Here is a 14,541-nt window from a genome sequence, read left to right as displayed (position 1 = left end):
TCAAGTGTCAGAAGGCACCCTGGCTCCTTACCCACATCTAGCACCTCCTGGCATCTGCATCACCTCCCCCAAGAGAGAGCTACCAGCATTCCCAGGGGCTGTTAGTTGCAGACACGGAACACTATGTCCAGGGTTCCAGACACTCCAACTTTAGCACCCACATCCCAGAAGCTCTATGACCTAGAATCTGCCAGCTAGGGAGTCTCTGGCCCTGAGAGAACTGGGCCACACTACTCTGGCGCTTGGGTCCCTGCAGTAGTGTAATCTTCCAAAGTGAATACCAGTAGGGTACTCCCAACCAAGCCAGCCTCGAGAGAAAATCCTCCCAAACCATCCACCTGCAAGTAGAAGTGCTCCCAAGCTGACCATTCTCCAGTGGGGGTGCTCCCAAGCCATCTATCCCTAGTGGCTATGTCCCCAAGCCAGCTAGCTGTATCTTCACTTCTGGGTAGGTCCAAGAGAGTACTGTCCCTGGAGTACTGTCCCTGGACAGTGCTGTCCTTTCTTGTTCCCTTTGCCTGGGTCATCTTTGATCCCTTCCTCTGCTTCTCTGGAGTTAGCCTGGTAGAGAGGACCAAGCAGGTCAGAGTGAGAATGATATAAAAAGCATTTAGTCTCACTATATGATCTGAATTTAGATTCACTATATGAATGGTGTGTGTGTGTATGTGTGTGTGGTCCCACTGTGTTTGTGTGTATGGATGGTCTTACTATGTGTGTGTGAATGGTCCTACTTGTGTGTGTAGGTGTATGTCTGTGTGTATGGTTCTATTCTGTATGAATGGCCAATCCCCCTTCCGTGTGTGTTGGGGGGAGGCAGGGATCAGGCTTATTCATTTAAATGATTTCTTTCTAGGTTTTGGTCTTTTACCATTTATTCTTGGTCAAATTTGAAAACTGATCCTTTGAAAGTTCCCAGGATTTGAGCAGATGCTGAAACAGCAGGGAATCAGTTTCTGGTCTAGGCCTAAGACAGGCAAGAGCACAGGTGGGTCTGAGCCCAGCTGGAGAACGAGGGCTGGGGCAGCTCCTGCCCTCTTCTAGAACTGAACCTACCTCCCTTTCCCCTACACACACACACACACACAGCCCACAGGAAGAAAATGGAGCCTTAGGGAAGCCCTGGGTCCACAGACAGCTGGTTAGGAAACTGGGTGCCAGGCCAGCCTGGCTGAGTGTGGGGCTTGCACAGGGTATGTCCATTGCTTTCTCCTTTTCTTCCACATTTTGGGTAAGTGGAGAAAGCAGAGTGGAGCCAGCTCTGCTCAGCAAAGGGACGAGCCACTTGAGGATGGCTCCCGCTCACAGGCACTTGGACTCCCTCCTGGCATGCTTCCTCTGCCTGTCTGCCTCTGCCTCTCTCAGTTTCTGCTCACATTTACCTCATCTGCCAGCTGTGTGTGGTAGGGACACCCCAGAACAAAGGCAAGGAAATGAGGAGAACCCAGAGGCTGGGTAACAGGAAAGCGCTGGTGCAGGCACAGTTTCCCCCAGAGAACAGGTCAGGAAAGTCACCACCATACCTTCCGTACCTCTCTATGAGGAGGGGACTGGTGAGCCAGGTGAACCCTTGCAACACCCTGGCTGTCACCAGCTCCCAGGCAGGGACACTCACCTGGCTCCTCTGGAAATCCCATAATCCCACATTTATGAAACACATGAAGAGAGGATTGAGACAAACTTGAGCGTCCCAGAGTTGGGGCACAGAGGGGAGGGGCACAGTAATCGCTCTGTGTATGCAGTGCTTTCTTAGTCTGCCCATCTTCCTGCCTGTCCAGCCAGGACTGTCACACCAGACTTGAAAGAAGAAAACAATGTGTATTTCAATGTTTACCTGTGTGTTGTGTGTGAATATGCATCTGTTTCTATGTGTCTGTGTGATGTGCGTTTACATGGGTACACATCTGTGTACATGCTTACGTGTATGCATGTACAATGTTTTGCATATGCCCTTTTGCATGTTTTTACATATATATGTTTGTGTTTGCATACATTTGTATGCATGTGCATGCATCTGTGTTTGTGTTTTACATTTGCAGGAAGTATACCTATTTGTATGTCTATGTATATGCATGTGTGATGTTTTTTGGTGTTGGCATATGTATATCTGTGTGTGTGTTTAAGTATATATTTGTGTACACATGATTTTGGCTAATGGATGAGCAAGTTTGTTTGTGTATGTGTTTGTGTACATATGCTTTGTGCACTTACATGTTTGTGTAAGTATGCATGTGTGTCTGTATGTGTGTAGAATCTCTCTTGAAAGTCCTTAAAAACAGCAGGAAATTGAATTTTGGGATACAAGAGGTCATACCTTTGACTGAACTGGTTATTAACAGTGAGATTTTTTCCCCCCTCACTTAGGTCCCAGAATGATTTCTAATGTGGTAGACTGACAGCGTGTCAGAACATAAAGTCTTCTTGAGTGGGTTCTGAGGGCCTGGCTGTTGAGAGGACTTGAGTCAGCCCTGAGCAAAATCCCTTCAGTGAAAGAAGAGAACCCATTGAAGAACAAGATGTGAATCTAGCCCTGGAGACATGTCAGAGACCAGCAAGTGGCAGCCATCTCAGGGCAGTGCTGAGGAGCTCAGAGCTCAGAGTTGGCCAGAGCAGCAGGAACAGCATGAGATGAGTCTTACTCCCTCCTGGGACAGTGAGGGAAGCTCCGTGGGCCTGGAGGCCAAGGATGGGGAGCAGAAGACTAGAGATAAGGCAGAAGGCAGGACTCTGGGCTTCAAGGAGGCTGGCAGCTGGGCACGTTAGTAAGTGAGGCCCTGACGCTGAGCTCAGAAGCAGCCTGTTTGCAGGGCACTGGGGAGCCAGCATCAGCTCTGTTGATGTGCTGAGTGTGTGTATCTGGTGAAACCTCTACATGCAACCTCGTTCCTGATCCGTAGACAGAGAGCAGAATGGGAACCTTGGTCAGCACCATGTAGGGAAGGAAGAGTGTAGGTGCACCCACCATCTCCCTCTGGGCATAAGGGACCTCTTCTGGCTTCCTTCCTATCACTGTGACGAAACCCTCTGACTAAGAGAAAACTTAGAGTAGAAATGGGTTTACTTGACTTACACTTTCAGGTCAGAGCCCATCACTGAGAACACTTAGGGCAGGAACTCACGCAGTAACCATAGAGGAATGGCACTTGCTGGCTAGTTTTCTTACACAGCTGAGGCCCACCTGCCCAGGGAGTGCTCCTGTCCTTAGTGGGCTGTGCCTCCTACATCGATTGACAGCAGAGACAATCCCCCATAGGCCAACCCAATAAAGATGATTACAGTCAACAGTTCATACAAGTTAGACAGACCTCATCTCAGAGAGAAGCTGGGCTAGGCAGGCTGGAATCAGTTACCCTGGTCAGTGGAAGATCAGGAGCCATCCAAGACCCTGGGGACACTCCAGACTCACAGGGAAGCCAGGTCAGAAGGAGGAGCATGCTGTGGGGGCTGTGAAAACTCAGGACTACTTACACAAAGGCTGGCGAACCCTGAGCTCTGAGAGACAGAAACGGTGGCAGAGGCTTGGGCAGGGTAGGACAGTGTCCTTGTAGGAGAAAGAAGGAAAGGGTATCACTTCCTGAAGTATGAGTTACAGTACCAGGAAGCTACTGTAATTAAAAAACAAAACAAAAACAAAAAGCCTGGGTTAAAACACTGGGTTAACTTTGTGGGGAAAGTGTTATAATGAATAGTCTATATGATATGAACTGGGAAGGTGGCCCAGGGAGTAAAGACCCTGCCACAGGAGCACAAGGATCTGAGTTCAGAGCTCAGGCCAGGCATGGTTGTGCATGGCTGTACTGGCTGGTTTTGTGTGTCAACTTGACACAGGCTGGAGTTATCACAGAGAAGGGAGTTTCAGTTGGGGAAGTGCCTCCATGAGATCCAGCTGTGGGGCATTTTCTCAATTGCCCCTTGTGGGTGGTGCCATCCCTGGGCTGGAGGTCTTGGGTTCTATAAGAGAGCAGGCTGAGCAAGCCAGGGGAAGCAAGCCAGTAAAGAACGTCCCTCCATGGCCTCTGCATCAGCTCCTGCTTCCTGACCTGCTTGAGTTCCAGTCCTGGCTTCCTTTGTGATAACAGCAATGTGAAAGTAAGCCGAATAAACCCTTTCCTCCCCAACTTGCTTCATGGTCATGATATTTGTGCAGGAATAGAAACCCTAAGACATCAACCATAAGAGAAAAACAGTGTTCCCAATAGCCCTCCTGACTCTTTCAAAGCAGCTGGGAGACTGCAGGGGTTCCTCTTACCTTCTAGCACCTGGGGAAAACATGGACTGACTTACTGACTGACTGACTCACTGACTGACTTCCTTTCCAAGCTAACATTTTCTGTCTACAGAAACCAGCTCCACTACACTCTATCTTCCACTATGTCTCTGATTATTCCTAGCTTCCTCCTCCCAAACATCAGAAATCCTAGGTCATCTTAAGAACAAAGCTCCCTGGCCCTTCCTGAGGCTGGGCGACCCCTGCTTCCTCTCCTCTGGTTCCCCCAAAGGCTACCGTCATATACTGTTGGACACGGCATAGACCCAGCAAGGCCTCCTCACTAGGTGGGACCTTCCCAAAGGGCTTGCAGCCTCATGTCCCTGCTTTGATTTCTGGGGGAGGCGTGCTCCTGCCTCCTGGACTCAGGCAGCAAGCCTTCAAGGCCTGACTGCCAGGTTCTCTTGGCCCAACATGAAGCAAGAGTAACTGGGTACCAACTCTGTCATGTCAATCAGGTGGTACCTCAGCCTGAATCCCACAGTCCTGGGAGGGAGGAGATAATGGAGAGGCTGAGGGGGAGAATTCCTCCAGGGCCCAGGGACCTGGGCCAGGGGAACCAGCTCACAGTAGGAAATAGGAGAAGCCTCCTGGTGACAGGGAAGAGACAGCCAGCACTCTAGGCCCTGAGGCAGAGGCCTCTCTTTTGGAAGCCTCAGAGCTGGAGTCTTCCAGCTCTGCGTTTTCTGAGTGCAGTCCTGCTGCTTCTGAGGATTAAGTCTGGTTCCCGCAGGAAATTTCAGACCAAGGCCAAGGCCAAGCTTCAGACCACAAGGAAAAGGTGTCTTGATTCAGCCAGATATTTAAAGCAAGCTATGAAAGCAGTGCCGAAGAATCGCAGAACTGTGTGTGACAAGGTCAAAGCCAGAGGTCAGGCCATCCTCCCAGTCTGAGGCCCAGAAATGACAATACTCTACCAGCACCCTGATCTCCCCCGACAACCCCCTCCCACCCACACAGTCTCTCTCACTCAGGAACTCCAGACACATAGTAATTTTTTTTTTTCTGGTTCTGTCTGCTTTATACTGAGATAGCCAAGGAGTTTATCCAGAGGAGAGTCGGGCTAGGAGAGAAAGAGAAGATGAAAAGAGCGTGATCCCAAGAACTCCATGGACATGCGCAAGACCACCAGGCCCCAGAGCAGTGGAGGAGCAGCTAGTCCTGGGCCGGGAGGCAGCCTGCGCCCCCCTCTCCAGAGCAGACGTCTTCATCGGAAGGGCTTCACCAGCTTCATGGCCGCATAGTTCTAGGAGGAAGAGACACATGGTAAGCCCTTCGGAAAGCATGGTGGGAGCTGTTGTCCTCGAGGCTGGGAGTAAAGCTGCAGGTAGGTAGTTGTGCGCCTGGGTCTTCACCACCTGCGGGCAGCCTACTCTTGCTACCTACCAGCCCATGGGCAGCTGTACACTCTACCGTAATGACACCCCTTCTCCATCAAGCAAAGCGAAGCTGATGCTGTCCATCTCCATGGCTCCTAGTCCCCTCCTCTCATGCCCACAAGCAGGCCCATTACCAAGCCTCTGTCCAGAAAGACAGAGAATAGGGTGTTGGTACATAGGATGACCCCCCTAACAGGAGCTAGCACCCTCCACAAAGCCCTTCCCACTGCGGGCCTGGCAGAGCTTCCCCTCCCCACCACTCCCCCCAAACGCCATGAAAAACACACAACACAACACAGGCCTCCTAATTGGGACAGCATGTTCTCCAGCGCCGGCCTGGAAAGCCAACCCTGGAAACAAAGCCGGTCCTCCTTCTCCGCCAAATCACTTCTGCCCCAATCTGGCCCTGCTCCCAGCAGGCTCAGAGGGGCCAGAGAAGTCAGAAGGCCCCCCTCATCCCTCCTATGGGGACAATGGCGGTGGTCCAACCTGGGCTGGAGCAACTTGGGTCCTCTGCACTGGCCAGAATAGGCCCTCTGCACCACCTAGCTGAAAGCAGGTGAGCTGACAGGCCCAGGGACAAGACAGGCCAAGTGACTAGACACTTGGATAGACAGAGATGGGATTCTAGGCTGTAGCCAGGTCTGCAAGCAGAAGGTGTGTAGCCTAATCCTGGGGGCCCTGGAGCCTGAAGCCCTGGGCTGAATCCACCTGTGCTCTCTGCTGCTCTGGGAGGTCAGTGCATCAAGAAGATACCCTAGGAAAATGAGAAGAAGGTAACTCGGCCACTGGAGCCTGAGACTCTCTACTCGGCTCCCAAAAGTTCTCCTCATCCATCTTCAAGAACCTAACGGTCCCCAGTCTAGAAGGGACTGGCCTTTGTTCCAGCCACAGCCCTGAGACTTAGGACCTATGGGCCTCACAGGGCTGGGTTCAGCAGAGCAAGATCTGGGTAAGCACTTTAACAGCCATGGAGATTGGCACTTCGTACATGCCCCTGCCCTCTAGGCCCATAAATAAGGGATTCTGTTTATCATGCAACAGTTTGAAACAAACAGAACCTGACCTGAGCCCATCGGAAGTCTGTGGAGCTCATGCTCCTAGGTTCAAGAACAATGCTCTGTCTCCTACAAGAGCAGGTTACAGAGGGCAGTTTCCTGCTGAGCCAGCCCAGAACTCTTGTGTCCTGGAAGCTTCCCAGTGACACTGAAGCTGGGGTTCACTGGACCATACCTGGAGAAGCAGAGCGTATCCCAGCCCTGCTTTCTAACTGTCAGCCACAGTCTTCAGTGGCCTTATTATTCCTTAGGTGTCTGCCTCAAGCCTTCTCCCTGGGGGCCCCAAGGCCCTCCCCTCTTGAGCACTGACACTTACTTACTCAAGCCACCCCATTCTCTGAGTAGAAGCTGATCACACCACTTGAGAGAAGGTGACCTAAGCTGGGCCAGAAGAACAGGCTATCCCTACCTCACTTCCACAGCCCTACATGGTCCAGCTGCCAGGCACCAATCCCAGCAGTCCCAGGTCACCTTTGGTGGCAGCTGGGCCCAGGATACTGTACTTGTAAGCACACTCCCCCCACAACCCTCAGGAGACTTGACTCTTGATGCCGTATTTGTTATCTTCCTTTCCTTAACATGTCCCCTTACATGGCACCAACTTCAGCCTTCACGGCCTGGACCCACTCAAGACCCCAGTTTGACTAGTTGACTTCAGCTTCCTGCCGAGTCCAGCAAGCAATGGAAAGGGAGCAAGGTAACCATAGCTGGTGCACAATGCCCAGCCTGTGACCACAGCCACCAGCCATGCTGTTATAGGCTTTCCTGCCACTGTGGCCATAAAGACAACAGGAGCCTGAACAGCTAAACCTGGAAGCCCCTTCTGCAGCTACTTAAGGTCTGTGCAGGTTGGAGCAATGCAGGATGATCTGTGGTCTTGACCTTTCCTTCGAAGATGCAGGATACACTAATCAGGCAGCCCAGTGCTTGGCTCTTGGTGGAGGGGGCCTTTCTACCCATCTCTTCCTCCTGTGAGGAGTCGCAGAGCACACAGTACACCTAGGGATAATCTTCCGAGCAGCTTCTCTAGTCTGAGATGGTGACCAGGATGTCATATGGTTCTCAGTGACAACCATATCAAGCCATGGCCTTGAGTTGCCCACAGGCAGCTGTGCAGCTCACTAACAGTCCCTTCCCCTCTCTGGACCTGATGCGACTTTGAGTGTTGATGTGGAAAGTTTGTGGGCTGGAGATTTGGCTCAGCAGTGAAGAGAGCTACAAATCCTGTTCCCAATGCTCATGTCAGACAACTCATGACCTCCTATAACTGGAGCTCCAAGGGAGCCAGTGATGCCCTCTTCTGGCCTCCAGGGGCATCTGCACACAGGTGGCACATATTCACATGGAAACACGCACAGACAAGCACTCATTAAAATGAATCTTCATAAATGAAAGAAAGAAAGAAAGAAAGAAAGAAAGAAAGAAAGAAAGAAAGAAAGAAAGAAAGAAAGAAAGAGAGAAAGAAAGAAAAAAGAAAGAGAAGGGGAAAGAGAGAAAGAAAGAAAGAGAAAGAGAGAAAGAAAGAAAGAGAGAGAGAGAGAGAGAGAGAGAGAAAGGAAGAAAGAAAGAGAAGGGGAAAGAGAGAGAAAGAAAGAAAGAGAGAGAGAGAGAGAGAGAGAAGGAAAGAAAGAAGGAAAGAAAGTTTGGTTTTTCCCATCTAAAATTACCACAAAAAACTCTAGAGGCAGCCTAACAGTACTTCAACACCTTGAAGCCTCAAGAGACACTGGAGGGCCAGGCATTTTCAAGGGCCTTAGAGAGCTGTAAAAGCCAGAAGCAGGGACAGAGGACAGAGGCTTGCCCCACAACTACCCCACAGGCAGAGCCAGGGAGCTAAGGACCCAGCAGCCCCAGATGTTATGCCCCTGGTGGCCCAGGTGTCTCTTTACCAGATGCTAATTGACTTCTTATCATATAAAAAGGGACCCCAAGTATGCACCCTACCACTGAGGGACTCCTGGGCCAGCCCCTGCTCCATCACCTCATACTTTCCCTTCCACCACCACCACCCCTTGCCAAGCTCTACTCCACCCTTCAACAGGCTCCTGGGCCACCCTAGGCCCAAGGCCCTTGTGTGAATTTCCTCCAAACTTATCTTGTTAAGGTTCAGGAAGCAAACAAAACTTACAAGTCTCAGGATGCTCCTGAAATTTACAAGATTCACAAGTCTCTTAAAGAAGAGAGTCTCCAAGCAGTGTAGCTTCCTGTGCAAGTCATACAGAAAGCTCCAGGGCTGAAGTTTCTGAGAGTTCCTAGCCATGTTGAAGTGGGTTTTTCAGTGGCACAGCAACTACTACTGAGTCTAACCAGTGATATGGTTGCCACCAGGTTCTTGGAGCACGTGAAAAGGAAGGGACTTCCCCAAGGCAGCATCTTCCCACATCAGCCCTGCTCACCGGGAAGGCGTAGACAAAGACACCCAGGAAGAGCAGGAGGATGAAGAGGATGATGAAGAGGATGATGGCACATCGGAAGCGTCGCCACAAGATGAACTTCATGGTCTTGTACGGGGAGGTGAACCACAGGAAAGAGGTGTCGGGGCGCCTGGAAGTGAGATCCCAGAGGTCAGCTGAGCACCTCTGCAGGACTGATTCCTCCAGACACTGCTTTCAGCTGGGACAGTTTGTCAAATAGCCTGGCTATGGGAGAGAGGCACCCTGCCTCCAAGCCCTCAGCCCTTCCCCCCAGAGCCTCTGCCTAGATGATGCTTGCCTGTACCACCAGCATTCTTGGTGCTGCTGAGCCCCATCATCAGGACCTCTTCCTCACAGCCCTTTCTCCTTCTGAACCCACACTCAGTCACAGACCACATGCTTGGCAGTGGGGCTCAGCTTCCAGGATGCTCTGTTTGGTGACTGAGGGTACACTGGCCCCCAGGTAAGCCACGCAGATTGCCCCTGTGTACATGGCTGGGCTGGACTTTGGAAGGATGGACAGTAGAGAAGCCAAAGAAGCCTACTTCTTCTATCTCTCACTCCTAACAAAGAACTACAACCCCCTCTCCTTTAGCAGCACCACAACTCAAAAAGCACAGAGGGCTTTGCTTCTCAGTCATGGTCATTTTAACATGTGCTGGCTAGCCCCGGGTCTTGGGACTTCCCCCTTTATCCATCGGATCCCAACCATGTTCTCTAACCCCAGACCCTGAGGATGGCATCCTGATAAAGCGAGCCACCTATGCCAAACACAGCCTTGAACTGAGCCCCAAAAGCATCTTCAGCAACTGTCCAGGAAGCTGGAGAACTTCAGATCCCCTCTCCCATTTCTTAGCTAGAATGACTACATTTAACATCAGTGAGCCAAGTCTTGTCTGTGAAATGGAGGTAGCTTCCCAGCATAGAAGATTCCAGGACAGTATAGTATTCCAGATTGCAGTATAGTATGCTTGATACAATATTCATAGAAAACTAGTTCTATGGGGCCTGCTTCTATTTGATTTGTTTGTTTGTGTTTTGGATTTTGAGACAATATCTTGCTATGTAACCCAGCTTGGCCTAGAACCTACTATCCTCCTGCCTCAGCCTTTCAACTGCCAGGATACCAGACCTGCATCTTGTGCCTGGTTTTGCACCTGCTTCATGAATTAGCTGAAGAGCCCAAGTGTCCATGGCCTGCGTCTCTTAATCCGTAAAGACTTTGTAGCCTCTGTAAAGCTGTGTATTGGATGTCTCCTAGATGGTAGTGGCCTGCTTCCGAGGACAATCAACTAACCTTGGATCCTCTAGCTTCGGATTCATGTTGGGTTCATCCCGACCCTGGCCAGCAGGCCGCTCCTCATGTTCACTTTCTGCAACGATCTCCAAGGTCATTTCGAGCTTGCCCTGTGGACATCAATGGAGCCTGATTGGGGCCTCTGGCCGGTGACGCAGAGCAGAGCCAGGCCAGGACAAATAGAAATTTTTATTTTTTAGTTTTATTTTTAAGATATAGGGTTGTGGTAAACCATCTAGAGAGATGGTTCAGCATTTAAGAATGCTTACTTCCCTTGGAGAGGAATCTGGTTCAATTCCCCACTCACAGAAAGATGGTGATTCACAACCACCACACCTTCTTAGGTCATCTACTGGACCCGTTACACATATGGTACACATACATACACTCAGACACAAGCATATACATCAAATAAAATAAACAGGTATCATAGTTAGCTTCGATTGCCTACTTGGCAATTGAAATAGATTTTCAATTTAGAATTTGTACTTGGTACAAAATAGAGCTTAAATGGGAAGAGAGACTCAACTGAAGAATTAGATAGAAAAGATTGCCCTGTGAGCATATCTGTGCAGTATTTTCTTAATTGTCTTTTGACATGGGTAGTGCTGTCCCTGGTCAGGTGGCCCTGGGCTGTAGAAGAAAGGCAGCTGAGCAAGCCAAAGGAGGCAAGTAAGCAGACCCTTCCATGGCCTCTGCTTCAGTTCCTGTCTCCGGGTTCCTGTCTGAAGTTCTACCTCGGCTCCCCTCAGTGATGGCTGTGACCTGTAAGCCAAAGAAACAAGCCCTTTCCTCCTCGAGTTGAATTTCTTCGTGGTGTTTTATAGCAGCAACAGAAAAGCCAACTATGACAATGTATACACTTCTGAAACATTGGGTTGTTATAATCACAGAAGCATCCAGAAATTACAGAACTGTATGTAGTGAAGAAGTCCACTTACGTGGAGACAGGTGTCCCCAGTATTCTTTCTTTATTTTACCATTTTAAGCTTTCTAATGTTTTATTTTATTTTATTAACATGTTTTACTTGCGAGATAGAGTGTGAGTGTGTGCACATGTGCATTCAGAGAGGTGCACAGGTGACTGAGGAGGCCAGGAGAGGGCACTGGATCCCCTTGAGTTGGAGTCACAGGTAATTATGTGTGAGCCAAACAATGTAGGTGCTGGGAACTGAACTGGGGTCCTCTAGAAAAGGACTGTGCCATCCCTCCATCCCCATCCCCAACGTTCTTACTCATCGGAGCTGCAAGTGTGTGAGGCACAGCTCTGTGCACGTAGCTCTATAGCTTTTCACTTGGGAGGCATTTCACTATATAATTATATATTATTTAAAGTTTGGTTTCTAACGATTGTAAAGCAGCCCACGGTTGGTTTGCCATAGTTTATTTAGTAACTACTTATTTGGGTTATTTTGTGTCATTTTCAGCTTTGTGAGAGGAATAAATAATAGCACAACAAACATCTCAGAACCTACATTTTTAATTTTATCTGGTTATTTCTTGAGACGAGAGTTTAGAAGTGGTATGGCCATAGATAGGCGTTGTTAATTCCTGAACTGTACAGTACCTAATTGCTTCCCCACACACTGAAACAAACCCTGAAACCCCAGCACAGGGGACTGAGGTTTGTCTCCTGAAACTTTACCAGCATAAACATTTCCAATTCTTTTATGTTTTTTAATCCAATTTAATAGATCAAAAGCATTTTCTAAAAATAGTTCTTTAATTACTAGGGAAATAACTCTCTTCACTTGTGTAGTGAAACACAATATCTGCGCATGTACCTTGCTGTTTTTTTTCCCTTTGGGATGTATTTCTTTTTGCTTATCTTGAGTCTCTGTACAACAAGGATATTTCACTACAAGAGTCACTTGAGGGCTGGCCAACTCCTCTTTCTAAGGAACCAGAGAGGGATTAACTTCCTCCCTAGGGCCGCTTTGGACTTGAGGGAAGGACTGTTCACCCTGGTCCTCTGTCCACCCCTCCCCACCTGCCAGAGCAGACCTTTGTCCAGCAAGAATGATCCCTGAGAAAGTGCTGCACAAACAGAAGAGGCATGGCCTCTGTCCATCCAGCAGGAAGCCCCAGTCACAGGGATACTCAGGACTAATCTCTATAAGGCCATTTGTCTGTTGAACAGGTCTCTCTGTAATAAGAGCCCGGAGAGAGGAGGACATTGGGAAATGGAGACAGAGAAGAGGGCCTGAGAGAGGCTCAGTCTATAAAGTGTTCATCATGCAAACCTTTGGACCTCAGATAGAGCCTCAGAACTCACAGAGAAACCCAGTGATGGTGATAAATTTGAAATGCCAGGACTTAGGAAACAAAGACAGACATTTCCCTGTGGCTTGCTGGGAAGACAGCTAGCCTAATGAGTGAGCTGGAAGCCAATGAGAGAACCTATCTCAAAAAGCAAAGTAGCAGGAACCTGAAGATTAGCAGCAGAAATTGACCTGGCCTCCCATACCTGTACACATGCATTCATATGTGTATGTGTACCCCTGGGCTCCATGGAAAAGACAGCCCATGCTCTCCATGGGGCTAGAGAGGACAGACTCACCGCCAGGATCTTCTTCTCACCCTCGTCTGTCACACAAGGCCACCATCCTTTCACTGTCTTCTGCTCAAAAAGGGACACAAACCATTCTGGGTGGAAGGTGTCATCCAGCTGATCCAAGGAGCACTTCTCAGCCGTCTTGGCTGGCTTGGGCATTCGGTTAAGATCCAGCTGCAGGGAGCCTGTGGCAGAGTGATGCTCTTAGAGGATGCAGCAGTCACTGTTCACTTAGAGCCACTCTGGGTGGGCAGATTTAAAAGCTCATTGTCACCTCTTCAGCTTGTACTCATGGGTCAGCCAAGGGTCAACTCCATCAGCCTCCCAGCTCCTGGCTAGTGCCTCTTGCTCCCTCTATATAGCTCCCACCATTCATCCATTCATGAGTGTATAATCTACCTATTATGTTTCCTCACCCTGAGCACAGATGCCTGCTTCTGCAGTACAAACCCTTCATGCACCCATCCATTCATCGACTGATAAATGATTTTTATCATGATAAAATGCATACACACATACCTACATTATATGAATCTGTATATATGTATATACCTACATACATATGCATATGTGTGTGCATATACATATGTGTGTATATATGTATATATCTGTGTGAATGTATATGTATGTGTGTGTATATATATGTATATATACATATATATTGAAGGTGAGTGTGTGTGTGTGAGTGTGTGTGTTAGAGTGTGTGAGTGAGTGTGTGTGTGTGTGTGTGTGTGTGTGTGTGTGTGTGTGTGTATGCTAGTTAAGTTTGTTTATTCCTCTTGACACAAGCTAGTGTCATCTGGGAAGTCTGAACCTTGACTGAGAAAATACCTCCATTAAATTGTCCTGTTGGCCGTTTTCTCAATTAATAGTTGATGTAGGAAGGCCCAGCCCAGTGTGGACAGTGCCACCCCTAGGCAGGTGCTCCTGAATTATGTAAGAAAGCACGCTGAACACCCCATAGGGAGTGAGCCAGTAAGCAGCACTCCATTTTACCCACTGGGCCACCTGCCAACCCCCAAGTAATTCTAAGAGTTCATTCGGCAGCATTAGATAGAATCACAGTGTTGCACAGCCATCACCACTGCTTCCAGAAAGTTTTCATCCCTGAAGAGAGACTGACTACCAAGCTATAACTCTCCTGTCCCTTCAGACCTGGACACCAGCATTGTCGTGTCTGTGTGGACATGCCTCTTGTAGTTACAGACGTCTGTCCTTAGGCGTCAGGCATATTTCATTGAAAAGCTGTTTTCAGAGTCTGTCCATATCCCTTCATGTCAATATGTTTTTTACAGTTGAATCATATGCCACAAGGAGACAATATATTTTGTGTATCCATTCATCTGATGGTGGGCATAAATCATCTTCCCCCTGTGACAACTGCAGACATCTGGGTGGGCGGGTGAACACTGGCATACATGGGCTGAATTCTCTGTTTCTCTTTTGAGATATAAAATATGTGATTAGAAAATGCAGTCTACAGAGGATGGCCAAGTTGGTCATTAATGGGAGGAGAGGCCCTTGGCCCTGTGAAGGTTCTATGCCCCATGTAGGGGAATGCCAGGGCCAGTA

At 49.0% G+C, this 14,541-nt stretch overlaps 1 protein-coding gene across 16 annotated transcripts in view; it reads right to left on the bottom strand.

Annotated features, from left to right (window-relative positions):
* Positions 1 to 5,275: 5,275 nt before the first annotated feature.
* The window catches only part of Dysf (dysferlin), a 201,473-nt gene continuing 192,207 nt past the window's right edge, over positions 5,276 to 14,541 (bottom strand). For all 16 annotated transcript variants that reach the window (XM_031382343.1, XM_031382351.1, XM_031382347.1 and 13 more), the window contains 4 exons: positions 12,976 to 13,154; positions 10,416 to 10,525; positions 9,101 to 9,248; positions 5,276 to 5,513 (listed from right to left, as the gene is read on the bottom strand). In XM_031382343.1, the coding sequence (XP_031238203.1) occupies positions 5,475 to 5,513; positions 9,101 to 9,248; positions 10,416 to 10,525; positions 12,976 to 13,154 (476 nt within the window). In that variant the 3' untranslated portion in view covers positions 5,276 to 5,474. The remainder of the gene's footprint in view (positions 5,514 to 9,100; positions 9,249 to 10,415; positions 10,526 to 12,975; positions 13,155 to 14,541) is intronic.

The sequence above is a fragment of the Mastomys coucha genome, unplaced genomic scaffold (assembly GCF_008632895.1).
Source record: "Mastomys coucha isolate ucsf_1 unplaced genomic scaffold, UCSF_Mcou_1 pScaffold20, whole genome shotgun sequence".
NCBI lineage: Eukaryota > Metazoa > Chordata > Mammalia > Rodentia > Muridae > Mastomys > Mastomys coucha.
Note: the sequence above shows the minus strand (reverse complement) of the source record. Positions and strands in the feature narration are given on the sequence as shown.